We start from the raw sequence: 18,070 nt of genomic DNA on the forward strand, positions 1-18,070 counted from the left end.
AAAAGTACCAAACCAATTTACAGTACCCGCCATAGCCCTCCTCCCCCACATTTAGTAGACGGTACTGTCTCCTCCGGCCAGTCCTCAACATGGCCCAGCAAAACCCTCAGGAGTTGCTCAACTTTTTAACCAACGCTAATAAGCGCAAAACTCTCCGCCAACAACAGAGAAAACAATTTCCAGCCAAATCTCGCCGACATGTCAGTCGCCCATTCCTTTCAGCTTTTTCTCATTGGTGTCAAGCCACTGGGTAGCGTCCTCCGGTGTCAGGAAAAAGTGGGTCTTATTAAAAGCCACCAGTCTCAGCTTGGCGGGAAACATCACTGAGTACTGCACTCCCAGCTCCCTCAGTTGCCGCTTGACTCCAGTAAACTTCATCCTCTGCTTCTGAACCGCAGCGGAATAATCCGGATAAATGGCGATTTTCTGACCTCCAGCCGTTAGATCCTTCATCTCTCTAGCCTTTCTAAGGATAATGTCTCTGTCCCTGTAATTGAGTATTTTAGCAAGCATGGTACGGGGATACGCTCCTGGGGCAGGGGGCTGCGACGGGACCCTATGAGCCCGTTCAACAGCAAAAACTTTTGTCAACACTCTGCTCCCAATCTTCTCCAGCAGCCAGTTCTCAACAAACTCAGTGGGATTTCTCCCCTCAGTCTTTTCAGGCAGCCCCACTATACGTATATTATTTCTTCTGGATCTATTTTCCAGATCCTCATTTTTAGCAGCGAGCTCGGCTATTGCTTGGGCGAACTTCTTTTCAGCTTTTTGTAGTTTAACTATGTGATCTTCTGCCGTGCTCACCCTCTCCTCCACCACTCCTATACGTTTGTCCATTTTCTGCAGGGCCGCATTAATCTGTGCTGTGTCCCCTTTAACTTCCTGCATCTGCTGGGCTAGGGAATTTAGGGATTGCTGGCATGAGGAGATCAGGGTAATAACATCCCTAAGAGTCGGCTCCTCTCCCTGCGGTATGCCTCCAGGTCCCCCACTAGCCCCCGCCATGCTGCCTCCTTCTGTCCCCTTCTGTACCTCGTGCTGCTCAGCTGTGCCTGCTTCCTCCACCTCCTGATCAGCTCCAGCTCCGGATCCTGGTTCTGCCTCCTCAGCAGTCTCCACTCTGGCATACTGCTGCAGCTTTGCGGCCATCTCCATGCGCCGCTGACATGCGGTGTTCTCCTTCTCGGCGTCCTCCCTAGCATCGGCGCCATCTTGGCCGGCTCCTGCATCGCCAGTGCCAGCGTCTTTCTGCCGCCTCCTGGTCATCGCTGCCGTCTCCGGACCGCCGCTCCACACCGCTGCACTCTCCGGACCTTCAGCCAGCCGGAGGCTAGTAAGTATCCCCAAAAATCGGAGTTAAAACAGGATTCTTTGTCCTTCTGGCAGCGGGAACGCTCTTCCCTGCGTCCGCTCACATGGCCAGCTAGGACACGCCCCCTACCCCTTAGTCTTCGTTTTTCCAAACTAAATAGCCCCAAGTGTAATAACCTATCTTGGTATTGCAGACCCCCCAGTCCTCTAATAACCTTGGTCGCTCTTCTCTGCATCCGCTCTAGTTCAGCTATGTCTTTCTTATACACCGGAGACCAGAACTGTGCACAGTATTCTAAGTGTGGTCGAACTAGTGACTTGTATAGAGGTAAAATTATGTTCTCCTCATGTGCATCTATGCCTCTTTTAATGCATCCCATTATTTTATTTGCCTTTGTAGCAGCTGCCTGACACTGGCCACTGAACATGAGTTTGTCATCCACCCATACACCCAGGTCTTTTTCATTGACAGTTTTGCCCAGAGTTTTAGAATTAAGCGCATAGTTATACATCTTATTACTTCTACCCACGTGCATGACCTTACATTTATCCCCATTAAAGCTCATTTGCCATTTGTCAGCCCAAGCTTCGAGTTTACATAAATCATCCTGTAATATAAAATTGTCCTCCTCTGTATTGATTACCCTGCAGAGTTTAGTGTCATCTGCAAATATTGAAATTCTGCTCTGAATGCCCCCTACAAGGTCCTTAATAAATATGTTAAAAAGAAGAGGGCCCAATACTGACCCCTGTGGTACCCCACTGCTAACCGCGACCCAGTCCGAGTGTGCTCCGTTAATAACCACCCTTTGTTTCCTATCCCTGAGCCAGCTCTTAACCCACTTACACATATTTTCCCCTATCCCCATTATTCTCATGTATATGACAGTGACAGCATTGCTGATGATGGGACAGTAGTCCCATCAGACGATGCATGTGTTCAATAGTAAAAAAAAACATACAGTACATACTCTCCAATCACCTAGTCCCCGATGCCGTAATCCATTTAATAACGAGTGTCCCACGACAATCTCCCGTGTAGAACCGTGACATCGGTAGATGTCACTGTTCTACAAGGCCCTCCGGCATGCACTGAGCGAAGGTAGTCCTCCGTGGTGTATCCCTCCACCGCCAGGAGAGAGATCACTTGAGTTCATGTTGTCACTGGCAACACTGGCGTGTGAAAATTCTCACGTAGCGTTGCCGTAAAGTGAGAGCCTGAACTCCGGTAACCTCTTCAGTGTTGCACTGCAGGAGCCATTACCTCCTGTCAGTGTATCGCAGGAAGCCTATAGAACAGTCACATCTCCTGATATGACAGCTCTGTAGGGGAGATCGTCGTGGGACACTCGTTATTAAATGGACTACATTGGAACAGGGAGTATTTGTGTTGGTTTATTCTTATTTATTTTTTTGGCAGGAGATCGAGGTCGTCGCATGGATTAGCAGTATAATGAATATGGGAAACTGTGTGGTGTTTTATTTCATTAAAATACTTTTCTGGCTGTGTCTTTATTTAACATCTAACAACTATAGGATTAGTAATTAATAGGTGTCTTATTGATGCTTCTCCATTACCAAGCCGGCTTGATGTCACCTTACAATACAAAAGTGACATCAACCCCACAAATATTACCCCATATGCCACCGCTACAGGCAGTGTGAAGAGAGAGACTAAGTGCTGGAATTGGCAATTAGAGATGCGCCATTTCTGGGGTGGCTGTGTGCTGGTGTTTGTAGCTGGGGGGGCAATAACCATGGTCCCTTCCTAGGCTATGAACATCAGCCCCCAGCTGTCTGCATAGCCTTTTCTGGCTATAAATTATAGGGGGACCCCACATCGTGTTTCTTTTTTTTTTTTTTTGGGGGGGGGGGGGGCTATTTTAGCCAGTTGAGGCTAATTATGCAGCTATGAGCTGATATTCATAGCCAGGGAAGATACATGGGGATTAACCCCTTCTAGGCTATAAACATCTGTCCCCAGTCGCTGGCTTTCCCTCTCTAGCGCAAAAATTTTTGCGGGAAACCACGCCATTTTTTTTTCACATTTTTTTTTTTTTTAAAATTAAACAGATATTGCATTTAAGGCCGGGGTCACACTTGCGAGAAACTCGCACTGACATCAGCACTCGGGACCGGAGTGTGCGGCTGCATGTATTGCAAGGTACTGAGGTGCGAGACTCGTGCAAGTTTCTCGCAAGTGTGACCCCAGCCTAACACAGATTTTGTGTGTGTGTCTTTAACTCTTTATGTACCATTTTATGTTTATTAAACATCGGGCTTGGTATTGTCTATCTATCTATGGATATATCTATCCATCTATTTATAGATATATCTATCTATAGATATATCTATTTCTCTATAGATATATCTATCATCTATAGATATATACACTGCTCCAAAAAATAAAGGGAACACTTAAACAACAGAATATAACTCCCAAGTAAATCAAACTTGTGTGAAATTAAACTGTCCACTCAGGAAGAGACACTGTTTGACAATCAATTTCACATGCTGTTGTGCAAATGGAATAGACAACAGATGGAAATTATTGGCAATTATCAAGACACACTCAATAAAGGAGTGGTTCTGCAGGTGGGGACTAGTGATGAGCGAGTACACTCGTTGCTCGGGTTTTCGCGATCACTCTCGGGTGGTCTCCGAGTATTTATTAGTGCTCGGAGATTTAGTTTTGTCAATGCAACTGCATGATTTATGGCTGCCAGCCAGCCTGAGTACATGTGTGGGTTGCCTGGTTGCTAGGGAATCCCCACATGTATTCAAGCTTTCTAGCACCTGTAAATCATGCAGCTGCGTTGACAAAAACTAAATCTCCGAGCACTAACAAATACTCGGAGACCACCTGAGCGTGCTACAAGTATACTCGCTCATCACTAGTGCGGACCACAGACCACAACTCAGTACCAATGCTTTCTGGCTGATGTTTTGGTCACTTTTGAATGTTGGTTGTGCTTTCACACTTGTGGTAGCATGAGACGGACTCTACAACCCACACAAGTAGCTCAGGTAGAGAAGGATGGGACATCGAGCTGTGGCAAGAAGGTTTGCTGTGTCTGTCAGCATAGTGTCCAGAGGCTGGAGACGCTACCAGAAGACAGGCCAGTACACCAGGAGATGTGGAGGGGGCCATAGAAGGGCAACAACCCAGCAGCAGGACCGCTACCTCAGTCTTTGTGCAAGGAGGAACAGGAGAAGTACTGCCAGAGCCCTGCAAAATGACCTCCAGTTTATAGATATACACTGCTCAAAAAAATAAAGGGAACACTAAAATCCACATCCTTGATATTACTGAACGAAATATTCCAGTTGTAAATCTTTATTCGTTACATAGTGGAATGTGTTGAGAACAATAAAACCTAAAAATGCCTGTAACTTAAATTTCCATTTTGATTTTGAGCATCGTTCCAACTCCAGACCTCCGTGGAATATTAGATTTACAACTGGAATATTTCATTCAGTGATATCTAGGATGTGGGATTTTAGTGTTCCCTTTATTTTTTTGAGCAGTATTTATGTATAGTGTAGATAATATATCTGTAGAGAGATATATCTATAGATAGATCGATCTAACGATCTATCTGTGTGTGTAAACATTATTCTTCAATGGAGTATGTAAATGAAGAGGTTGGACAAGAAATGACATCACAGTTTTTTTGGTTTTTTTAAAATAATGGATCTTTATTTACCTTACAAAAATGCATACAAATCCGCATGGATTTTTAGCTGCATTTTCTGCCAAGAAATGCAGAATCTGCGCAGAAAATTCCACAGGCAAGTCTGCAACAAGTTAAAAGGAATCTGTCATCATGATTTCACACCCCAAACTATAACGTGCAGCAATACTTTTACATGTCCAGTCTGTTCCTCCATTACTGAGAATTCCACATTTAAATTCATATTCCAATTTGACTGTTAATCTGAAGCCTTTGTCACTCCAGCTCTATTCCCTGCCCAGTTCCTCTTCCTCCTGCTTGACTAATAGCACCTTTGCATGATGTCGCACTGCATTGAGGCTACAGGAGGAGGAGGCAGTGCTGTATGGTGAGAATAGAGCTGGAATGACGGAGACTTCAGATCTACAGCCTAATTTGCACATCAATTCAAATACAGATTTCTTAGTAACAAAGGAAAGGACTGGCCATGTAAAGGTATTGCTGGAGCTGTGTGTTAGGGGTCGAGTTCCCGCCTCTGCACAGGGGCAATCTCGGGCCATCTCCGCTGCGGTCTCCCATTCTTCTCCTGCCGCAGTGGAGCCTGCTCAGCGGAGACGTCGGTCCCAGCGTCTCGCTCATTCTGATTCTGTGCAAAGGGTTACTGCTGCTTTTCCAGCTTCTGCCATTGAAGCCAGTGTTGGGCAGCGGCGAGCAGATGCTTTTGGGGCTAAGTCCTGCTTTTCCCCTTCTGAGCATGCCCAGGGTAAGATCTCTCATTGGAGATCGAGGGTCACATGCTTAGATACTGCAGCAAGACCCATTGGTTCTCCAGGAAGGTCCTGTAGTTCCTCAGGGTCTGTGGCAGCCTCTCATTGGTCCTTCTAGGAAGGTCCTGTACGTGCTGCAGCTATAGAAGGTTCGCATGGCCGCACGGCGCTAGTATCAATGCATGACATGAGTTTTGCGCCAGTGTGGTCACGCTTGTGTGTATTCAGGGACTCGGCTGAAATAAGCCACTAGAATACCGGCACCTCCGGTGAGGAGATTGTGTGTTTGGTTTCAGGGCCCCGGCTGAAATAAGCCACTAGAATACCGGCTCCTCCGGTGAGGAGATTGTATGTTTGCCTCCTGGACTGCGTGACCACAAGCTGCTATCTGCTCAGCAGTTACTGTGTATTCCTATGGAGTTTAACAGGACACAGTCCTTTCTTTATAGCGACTCTGTGAAGCAACAGAGTTCGCTTCTACTGCCAAATTGTGCCGCCGTTTGCCAGCAGCAGGTTCTTTTCCTGCACGGTGGACCCCAGGCTGCGAACGCACCAAATAACATCTCTATATTTACTCGGTGCGTTCCGCCAGCCCTAACACTGTATTTGAAAAAGTTGTGTGTGTAAATATATATATATATATATATATATATATATATATATATATATATATATATATACACAGTCATGGCCAAAAGTTTTGAGAATGAGACAAATATTAATTTTTCCAAAGTCTACTGCTTCATTTTTTCTAATGGCAATTTGCATATACTCCTGAATGTCAGAGTGATCAGCTTAACAGCAATTACTGTACTTGCAAAGTCAATATTTGTCCAGAAAATGAACTTTAAGCCCCAAAACACATTTCAACATCATTGCAGTCCTGCCTTAAAAGGAGCAGCTAACATCGTTTTAGTGATTGATCCATTAACACTGGTGTGGGTGTTGCTGTGACAAATACCGCTGTGTCGGTCGAAACGCGTCACTTACCTCGCATGTGCTATGGTGTTGTCCCAGGAGTTTTCTCCATTTTAACATGTTGGATTAAAAATGTCATGATTTTATTGAAGCTGGAACCACTTTTTTCTTTTGGGTGTTGATGAGGACAGGGCTGGCGATCAATCAGTCATGATTAAGTAAGAATGACATTACTGGACACTTTAAAAGGAGGCTGGTGCTTGGTATCATTGTTTCTCTTCAGTTAACCATGGTTATCTCTAAAGAAACATGTGCAGCCATCATTGCACTGCACAAAAATGGCCTAACAGGGAAGAGTATCGCAGCTACAAAGATTGCACCTCAGTCAACAAGCTATCGCATCATCAAGAACTTCAAGGAGAAAGCTTCCATTGTTGTCAAAAAGGCTCCAGGGCGCCCAAGAAAGACCAGCAAGCGCCAGGACCGTATCTTAAAACTGTTTCAGCTGTGGGATCGGACTACCAGCAGTGCCGAGCTTGCTCAGGAATGGCAGCAGGCTGGTGTGAGTGCTTCTGCACGCACTGTGAGGTGGAGACTCTTTGAGCAAGGCCTGGTTTCAAGGAGGGCAGCAAAGAAGCCACTTCTCTCAAGAAAAAACATCAGGGACCGACTGATATTCTGCAAAAGGTACAGGGAGTGGACTGCTGAGGACTGGGGCAAAGTCATTTTCTCTGATGAATCCCCTTTTTGATTGTTTGGGACATCTGGAAAACAGCTTATTCGGAGAAGAAGAGGTGAGCGCTACCACCAGTCTTGTCTCATGCCAACTGTAAAGCATCCTGAAACCATTCATGTGTGGGGTTGCTTCTCAGCCAAGGGAATCGGCTTACTAACAGTCTTGCCTAAAAACACAGCCATGAATAAAGAATGGTACCAGAATGTCCTCCAAGAGCAACTTCTCCCAATCATCCAAGAGCAGTTTGGCGCCCAACAATGCCTTTTCCAGCATGATGGAGCACCGTGCCATAAAGCAAAGGTGATAACTAAATGGCTCATGTAACAAAACATAGAGATTTTGGGTTCATGGCCTGGAAACTCCCCAGATCTTAATCCCATTGAGAACTTGTGGTCAATCATCAAGAGACGGGTGGACAAACAAAAACCAACAAATTCTGGCAAAATGCAAGCATTGATTATGCAAGAATGGACTGCTATCAGTCAGGATTTGGTCCAGAAGTTGATTGAGAGCATGCCAGGGAGAACTGCAGAGGTCTTGAAGAAGAAGGGTCAACACTGCAAATATTGACTTGCTGCATTAACTCATTCTAACTGTCAATATAACCTATTCGTACTCATAATATGATTGCAAGTATATTTCTGTATGTGATATAAACATCAGACAAACACTAATAAAAACCAGAGGGCAGCAGATCATGTGAAAATATAATTTTGTTGTCATTCTCAAAACTTTTGGCCATGACTGTGTATATATGTGTGTGTGTATATATATATATATATATATATATATATATATATATATATATATAATACCCGATGCGTTAGAATCGGGCCACCATCTAGTGTGTGTATATATATATATATATATATATACACACTAGATGGTGGCCCGATTCTAACGCATCGGGTATTATATATATATATATATATATATATATATATATATATATATATAAATACCCGATGCGTTAGAATCGGGCCACCATCTAGTGTGTGTATATAAATATATATATATATACACACTAGATGGTGGCCCGATTCTAACGCATCGGGTATTCTAGAATATGCATGTCCACGTAGTATATTGCCCAGCCACGTAGTATAATGCACAGCCCACGTAGTATATTGCCCAGTGACGTAGTATATTGCCCAGCCATGTAGTATATTGCCCAGCCACGTAGTATATTGCCCAGTAGTATATCGGGCCACCATCTAGTGTGTGTATATATATATATATATATATATATATATATATATATATATATATATATATATAATATATATATACATACATACACACACTAGATGGTGGCCCGATTCTAACGCATCGGGTATTCTAGAATATGCATGTCCACGTAGTATATTGCCCAGCCACGTAGTATATTGCACAGCCCACGTAGTATATTGCCCAGTGACGTAGTATATTGCCCAGCCATGTAGTATATTGCCCAGCCACGTAGTATATTGCCCAGGCACGTAGTATATTGCCTAGCCACATAGTATATTGCACAGCGACTGAGTATACAGCACAGAGCCACGTAGTATAGAGACTTTAAAAAAAAAAAAAAACATATACTCACCTTCCGAAGGCCCGTTGAAGTCCTGCTATACTCACCATCCGCTGCCTTTCCCGCTCCACAGGACGCTCCCGGGATCGCCCCATTGTAAGCGTCAGCTTCCGGTCCCAGGGCTGGTATGAGCAGGACCTGTGATGACGTCGCGGTCACATGACCGTGACGTCACGGCAGGTCCTTGTCGCACACCAGCCCTGGGACCAGAAGCTGCCGCTTGCAATGGAGCGGTCCCGGGAGCGTCGCGAGGAGCGGAAAAGGCGGCGGATGGTGAGTATAGAAGGTTTTTTTTTATTATTATTTTTAACATGACATATTTTTACTATTGATGCTGCATAGGCAGCATAAATAGTTGGGGACACACAGGGTTAATAGCAGCGGTAACGGGGTGCGTTACACCGCGGGCCGTTACTGTTGCCATTAACCCTGTGTGAGCGGTGAGTGGAGGGGATTATGGAGCGGGCGCAGGGCAGTGAGTGCAGGGGAGTAGGGGAGGGACTAATCGGACTGTGCCCGTCGCTGATTGGTCCCGGCAGCCATGACAGGCAGCTGCCGAGACCAATCAGCGAATGAATAACCGTGACAGAAGGACAGACAGACGGAAGTGACCCTTAGACAATTATATAGTAGATATATATTACACACACAGAGTTATACAAAGGTTGTAAGGAAGGAGCAGTAATACAGGGTAAGGTGAGACTTCTTACGTTGATGTCAAATGCCTGTTTTCTAACTATAGTGATGTTCTCCTTGATTTATTTTCCAGATTTGAGGATTACACTGACTTATAGTGGAATTGAAGTGTCAAAGAAGGTGGTTCAAAGTGGAGAATGCAAATTATCAGCAAAGGCTCCTCTTGAAAAGTGTCTTAGTGGAATGGAACATGTGCTTCTTCCTGCTCCAGGAGACAAGTTTCAGGCAGACATACGCGAAAGAACAGAGGAATTACTCAGTTTTCTTCAATCTGGTGTCATGCTAGCTAGTAACACTGATGGAATCTTTGCTCAGCGTCAGAAATCATGTTCAGGGCGTATTTACTGGACTGGACCTTCAAATTCTGATGAAGTGATCAACAAACTGGAAAGAGATGCCCTCGTAAAACTGTTTGACACTCGCAAGTTCTTGAGAGGTAAGTGTCTGAGCTGCTAGATCCACTTCTGATTGTCTTAGGACATATTCTGTATGACATTTAGAATGGGTCCTTCTGTTTCTTTCTATAGGGAAGTGTTAGTAATGCTACTGAAAGGGAAAAGTTGAAATGTTGTCCATGCAAGTCATTGCTATTTTCCTAATAATAATAATGTGAAAACGGACTGAAAACTATGAAAATGATGGCTGCTATTGGCAAATCATCCACTGCTGCACTATTTTATGACATTCCCTGTATGTTATATTTCTTTCAGATTTGGAAACGTATAAAGCACAAGGAGGGACTCCACCTGATTGCCAGGTCACTTTATGTTTTGGGGAGGAATTTTCAGAACATGGCCATACTACAGACAAGCTTATCATAGCAAAGGTGAGGAAACTTAAGTTTATGAATGTCACTAGATGGTGGCCCGATTCTAACGCATCGGGTATTCTAGAATATGCATGTCCACGTAGTATATTGCACAGCTCACGTAGTATATTGCCCAGTCACGTGGTATATTGCCCAGCCACGTAGTATATTGCCCAGCCACGTAGTATATTGCCCAGCCACGTAGTATATTGCCCAGCCACGTAGTATATTGCCCAGCCACGTAGTATATTGCCCAGCCACGTAGTATATTGCACAGTCACGTAGTATATTTTCCAGCCACGTAGTATATTGCCCAGCCACGTAGTATATTGCACAGTCACGTAGTATATTGCCCAGACACGTATATTTCCCACTGACGTAGTATATTGCCCAGACACGTATATTTCCCACTGACGTAGTATATTGCCCAGGCACATAGTATATTGCCCAGTGACGTATTATATTGCCCAGTGACGTAGTATACAGCACAGAGCCACGTAGTATATTGGCCAGTTACGTAGTATATTGCCCAGTTACGTAGTATATTGTCCAGTGACGTAGTATACAGCACAGAGCCACGTAGTATATTTGCCAGTCACATAGTATATTGCCCAGCTACGTAGTATATTGCCCAGCCAGGTTTGTCACAGGTTAAAAAAATAAAAATAAACATATACTCACCTTTCCGAGGGCCCCTTGTAGTCCACGGCAGCTTCCGGTCCCAGGGTTGGTATAAGCGCAGGACCTGTGATGACGTCGCGGTCACATGACCGTGACGTCATGGTAGGTCCTTCTCGCGCAGGGCCTGTGATGATGTTGCGGTCACATGACCATGACGTCATGGCAGGTCCTTCTCCCATACCATCTTTGCCACCGGAACCTGCAACGGAAGATGGTGGCAGGCGCGAGCGACTATGGAGGGTGAGTATAGCAGTTTTTTCTTTCTCATTATTTTTAACATTAGATTTTTTACTATTGATGCCGCATAGGCAGCGTCAATAGTAAAAAGTTGGGGACACAGGGTTAATAGCGGCGGTAACGGAGTGAGTTACGCGCGGTATAACGCGGTCCGTTACCGCCGGCATTAACCCTGTGTTAGCGGTGACCGGAGGGGAGTATGCGGGCGCCAGGCAGTGACTGCGGGGAGTAAGGAGCGGCCATTTTCTTCCGGACTGTGCCCGTCGCTGATTGGTCGCGGCAGCCATGACAGGCAGCTGGCAAGACCAATCAGTGAACGAATATCCGTGACAGAAGGACAAACAGACGGAAGTGACCCTTAGACAATTATATAGTAGATGTTATATTTCTACATCACTATATTCATACAATGTTATTAACTAATTTTTTTTCCTTACAATATGCATATGTACACTGCTCCAAAAAAATAAAGGGAACACTAAAATACCAAATCCTAGATATCACTGAATGAAATATTCTAGTTGCAAATCTTTATTCATTACATAGTAGAATGCCTTGAGAACAATAAAATATAAAAATTATTAATGTCAATCAAAATTAATATCCCATGGGGGTCTGGATTTGGAATGATACCCCAAATCAAAGTTGAAAATCAAATTACAGGCTGATCCAACATCAGTGGAAATGCCTCAAGGAAAGGAAATGATGCTCAGTAGTGTGTGTGGCCGCCGCGTGCCTGTATGACCTCCCTACAACTGAGGGATCTCCTCCCAGATCTGGATTAAATCATCAGTCAACTCCTGAACAGTCTGTGGTGCAACGTGGATGGAACAAGACATGATGTCCCAGACATGCTCGATTGGATTCAGGTCTGGGGAACGGGCAGGCCAGTCTATAGCATCAATGCCTCCATGATGCAGAAACTGCTGACATACTTCAGCTACAAGAGGCTTAGCATTGTCATGCATCCAAAGGAATCCAGTTCCTACTGCACCTGTATATGGTCTTACATTGGGTCTGAGGATCTCATGCCAGTACCTAATGGCAGTCAGGGTACCTATGGCTAGTACATGGAGGGCTGTGCGGCCCTCCAAACAAATGCCTCCTGTGGTGCAGTGACCCATGTTACAACCAGGGGGCGCTGTATGTGCTCCTCAGGATACACATGGAGGTGTATTTGTAATGATAATGAAACAGTGTCCGGCATGATTGTAAATGGCCGGTATGTGTCGCAGAGGGAGTCTGCGCTGTCAGCCTGTAGTGTTGTTGTTCTCGGACCTGTAGTCCCACTAGTATTTGTAAATTTTAGAAAGGGAGGCTTACAGGGCTAGTTTGAGAGCTGGGTGGGTCGAACTAGCCACACACACCTCCCACCTTTGGGAGTGGTTACAACTACATAATTTGACCAGGGTTTGGATCACATGTTCAGAGAGTGAGTTCCTGTATAGCCTGTGTGTTGGAATGTCATGGAGTGGACTGGATTCCTGGAAGCACCTGCTGGGGCTATGGACTGAATGGTCAGTGTGTTGGAATGTCCTGGAGTGGACTGGATTCCTGGAAGCACATGGTGAGACCATGGACTGAGGGCCTGTGTGTTGGAAGTGCCTGGGACTGGACTTCCTGAATAGCGCACGGAGAGGCCGTATCTGCAGAGCCTGGCATGGCTACTGTGTTGGGGAAGCTACAGTTCCTACTGCGGGTCTGAACTATTGGAGGTGTCCTGGTCACAAGGACGGTGATCCCAGTGAGGCAGCTTTTCCCTGGGAACCAGGACTGACAGGAGTCAGTGTGTGGAGCTGGAGCTCCTGCTCCAGATAAAGGGGGTCACGGGCAGAGGCGTATCTGCCATTGGAACAGTCTGTCGGTGGTTAATGCCGTTGATGTAAATAATGAACCGTTTGTGACACGGTTTATGATGTTTAATAAACCGGATAGACTGTTTATGTGGAGAAACCGTGCCTGAGTGCTTTAATCCCATTGCCAAGAGAGTTTCCCCAACCCACTTAGGTAGCTTTATCCCACACTCCCCACTCCATTACTGACCCACTGCCAAACCAGTCATGCTGGAGGATGTTGCAGGCAGCAGAGCATTCTCCACGGCATCTCCAGACTCTGTCAAGTCTGTCACATGTGCTCAGTATGAATCAGTTCTCATCCGTGAAGAGTACAGGGAGCCAATGTCGCATCTGCCAATCTTGGTGTTCTCTGGCAAATGCCAATCACCCTGCATGGTGTTAGACTGTAAGCACAACACCCACTTGTGGATGTCGGGACCTCATACACCTTTCATGTAGTCTGTTTCTGACATTTTGAGCAGACAAATGGATGTTAGTGGCCTACTAGAGGTCATTTTGTAAGGCTCGGACACTGCTCATCCTGTTCCTATTTGCACAAAGGAGGAGGTAGCGGTCCTGCTGCTGGGTTGTTGCCCTCCTACGGCTTCCTCCACGTCTCTTCATGTAATAGCCTGTCTTCTAGTATCTGCTCCATGCTCTGGACTGGACACTATGCTGACAGACACAGCTACCCTTCTTGCCACAGCTTGCACTGATATGACATCCTGGATGAACTGCACTACCTGAGCAACTTCTGTGAGTTGTAAACACCTCCTCATGGTACTGTACAGTACCTCTAGGGGTGAGAGCAATGACAGAATGCAAAATTAACCAAAACAAAAGCCAAAAAGGATGAGAACAGATAAATGGTCTTTGGTACCACTTGCAGAACCACTTCTTTGTAGCAGTTGTCTGCTAGTTGCCTATCATTTCTACCTGTTGTCTGTTCCATTTGCACAACAGCAGGAGAAATTGATTCACACTCAGTGTTGCTTCATAACTGAACAAGTTGAGTTCACAGACATTTGATTGACTTGGAGTTAGTGTGTTGTTTGTGTTCCTTTTTTTTAGCGATATATTTCGCTTCACGTGAAGTGACTAATCTCTATTCTCCCTACAGATAGAGCAAGTCTTGGCCTCTGAGATGGTTCGTCAAGCAACAACCGAGAGTCTCTTTCAGTTTCCAGATGAACAGATGCAGAATTCCTCTTCCCCATATCTCATTACTCTGTTACCAGTAACTACATTGGATAGTATACCTGAATTTTCATAATTTGGTTGTGCCCTTATATTGCATATTATCTTTCCCTTGATCCAGGATTAGTACCATTTGTATATATTTTATTTAGACGTGTTCAGATGTAGATAAAGCTTAGATTAGTATGTAAGCAATTTCATTGTGAGTCTAAATATAGGAACTAGAGAGGTTTCAAACAAGTCACTTTGCTTGAAGAGAATCCGTCATCGGGTTTTTGCTATGTAATTTGAGGACAGCATGAGATAGGGATTAAAATTTGAAAAGTTGAATTTAGCAAGGTGTCATTTTTCATCTGTGTGCTGTTTATGTACATTGAAGATTTATTTACTGGGACATTATCATTGATATTACTAGCTGGCACATGCTTGCTAGTTTGACTATGCCTCTTCTTGTGATAAACTCATCACTGTCAATAGACGATGTACATAGAAAGCCTGGTGTAGGCGGGGCAGCTTTCTCAGTAGTGCTGCATTCTACATCTTAGGGTATGTGTTCACATTCAGGATTACATCCGGATTAGCTGCGGATTGAACGCTGCGTACAGCCACAGCGTTCAACCCGCAGCGTCCAGATGTTACAGCACAGTGGAGGGGATTTTATGAAATCCCGTCTCCACTATGTGTGCGAACACGCATCCGGTGGCCCTTCATTTCCAGACATGCGCGTCTTTTTAGAACCCAGCATGTCTGTTTACCTTGCGGTGACGCTTCGTCGCCGCAAGATAAATCACAGGGCCCTATGTATGGGGTGCGGAGATTCCAGATGTGTTCACCCAGAATCACCACACGTACAGAAGGGGGCGGTGCTTTGGGCGGAGCGAGTTTTGCGCTCCGTCCAAAGCTCCGTCATTACAGACCGTGGACACGCACCCTGAGAACCCTGATTTTGTCATAACCTCTGCATCCAATAAACTAAGTGATGCATGGCTGGAATCAAGGTCTCTTTGCCTACATTATCCTGATCTCAGTTGAAGTAGCAAAAACCTGACAGATTCCCTTTAAACCAGAGTAGTTAAAGGGCTCTGGCAGTATATTAAATCTAATCTAGTTAAGCCCTTGAGTTAAGACTACAGTTATTACTTCATCTCTTCTGTACCTTCCTGTTTGGAATATGTGATCTTTGTTTTATGTAGGTTTCAGGTCAACATATTAGAGTTCATATTAGTTTTGTTAAATAATTTTTATACCATTATCATTTATTACCAATAAGTACACAATATATTTGTCTATTCAGTCATCATAACTATGAAACACTGTATGCTACACACGTGGTCAAAATTGTTGGTAGCCCTCGTTTAATGACAAAACTACAATGGTCACAGAAATAACTTGAATCTGACAAAAGTAATAATAAATAAAAAAAATCTATGAAAATAAACAAATGAAAGTCAGACTTTCATTTGTTCATTTTCATAGATTTTTTATTATTAGTTTTGTCAGATTCAAGTTATTTCTGTGACCATTGTGGGTTTTACTGTCCTTAAACAACAATTTTGACCACGTGTTTATATGTCTTTTGACTGTTTCTTGTGACGAACTATGTTTATATTGATGACCACTACACATAAAGTAGAATTTGCTTTATATTAACTTTTTGGTATTTGTGATGAAAAATATATAGGGAATTGTTAAGCATAAAAATTTCAAAACTGTTAATACTATTTTGTAATATAATAGTTATATTGCTATGTCATTGTGATGGTGGCCTGACTCCACACATTGTAAACCTTTAACACACAAGTCTATAAATAAATTCTAAAAGGAAATAGTAGATATGTTTTCTCACACTTTCTTAGTTTACAGCCGATATATGACAAGACAAAATTTCCGACGTTTCGGCTCTCAGGCCTTTATCAAGGATGTCTATAAACAAATCAATATAAAAGAAAATAAATAAATATGCACAAATAAACTGAAGCATAAGACTTCTGTGCGAAAAACAGGTTTTAATACAAGATCTGTATATCATATATTATAAAATAAAGGATGTAGCTACCTTTACATCAAAATATGTTATTCAAGGGTACCAAATAACAATAATGTAAATATTCTTAACCCTTGTCAGGCTGCATAATTTTACAACCTTAACAGGCTGCATAGGTACAATTGTACCTTCACATATACCTCCACTGTGGGAAGACTTTACTTGGTTTCAGAAACTAAAGTTCATTCAGCTACAAATGTTATGCTGATATCTATTGTTCAGTGTTGTTACTGGTCACTTATGTTGCTGTCAATTAAGTTAATTCAAACTGGGAGTGGCTTCTACTTGTCTTCCTGCCTCCCTCCTCTCATTAGCCATTTTGCTGTTCATCTCATTGCTGTGAGCACACATTTCTAGGCTTGTGAAGTCTTCAATTTCTTGGAAACGAAGGTAGGAAAGTCTCACAGCATCTAACAGCCAGTTATACCTTTATTCTCATTATGTGGGGACAGAACAGTCAAATTGTCTTTCAGCCTGGACTTGGCTTACATATATTTTGTATGAAACTTATCACTATAGGTATAATTTTTATACGAAAAATGGATAATAATTAGTATCTACATATTGTTTTACGATGTTTTATTTATATTCAGCACAAAATACGAAGCCAAAATTCATCTAGCAAGTCATCATGAGTGATAGTAATGCTGGATCTAGTTTCCGCCATAATCCAAGAAAACGTGTTTGCAGGTTAGTATAATTTTGTGAAAAGCCAATAATGTAGTATTTCGGAAAATTATTTATTTTACATTTTTTCATATTTACAGATTTACGTCTGACGAAATAATGCGAATGCTAGAAGAATCTGATTCTGAGCATGAGGATGAACCATATGTTCCATCTGATGATGAAAACTATGTACCACAAGTGGATGTTACTGAAGAAGATTCAGACATTGAACAAGAAATGGTCATAGAGCATGAAAATGAATACGAATCAGACGAAAGTGTTGAGGATGATTCTGTGCCTCAAAGTGCAGGCGACATTTGGACTGCTAAGGATGAAACTCAATGGTGCAGTAATCCACTGCCAAATGCACAAACAAAATCTCGTAATGTCCTACGACAAAGAGGTGGCCCTGCAGCAATCAGCAACCTATATACAGCAAAAGAGCTATTCAAGTCTATCATGACTCCCGAGATGTGTGACATCATATTACGGGAAACGAATCGAAAGGCCAAGAGAGTTTGTGATGCTTACAACAACGAACTGGTACAACGTTTTCCTGATTCTTCCAAACGGCCACCACAAAAAACATTCAAGCAATTTACTGAAACTGAACTTCATGCATTTTTGGGCATACTGATTGCTGCTGGTGTGCACAGAGCCAACAAAGAGAATCTGGAGGAAATGTGGAATGTTGCTGCTCTGCCTCTTATACGTGCAGCCATGTCTCGTGACCGCTTCAAGATGATACTCAGATTTATCAGGTTTGACAACGAAAATACACGTGCAGAACGTGTGCAAACAGATAAAGCTGCACCAATACGGGACATCTGGACAATGCTGAACAGTAATCTGGAGAGAGCCTACAAGCCATATCATTGTATCACCGTCGACGAGCAATTATTTCCATTTAGAGGTCATACTAAATTT

At 43.6% G+C, this 18,070-nt stretch overlaps 1 protein-coding gene across 3 annotated transcripts in view; it reads left to right on the plus strand.

Moving 5' to 3' along the window:
• IRF9 (interferon regulatory factor 9) overlaps window positions 1–16,261 on the plus strand; it is an 87,140-nt gene extending 70,879 nt beyond the window's left edge. For all 3 annotated transcript variants that reach the window (XM_069761914.1, XM_069761930.1, XM_069761922.1), the window contains 3 exons: window positions 9,746–10,108; window positions 10,383–10,498; window positions 14,354–16,261. In XM_069761914.1, the coding sequence (XP_069618015.1) occupies window positions 9,746–10,108; window positions 10,383–10,498; window positions 14,354–14,506 (632 nt within the window). In that variant the 3' untranslated portion in view covers window positions 14,507–16,261. The remainder of the gene's footprint in view (window positions 1–9,745; window positions 10,109–10,382; window positions 10,499–14,353) is intronic.
• Window positions 16,262–18,070: the final 1,809 nt, after the last annotated feature.

The sequence above is a fragment of the Ranitomeya imitator genome, chromosome 1 (assembly GCF_032444005.1).
Source record: "Ranitomeya imitator isolate aRanImi1 chromosome 1, aRanImi1.pri, whole genome shotgun sequence".
Lineage (NCBI taxonomy): Eukaryota > Metazoa > Chordata > Amphibia > Anura > Dendrobatidae > Ranitomeya > Ranitomeya imitator.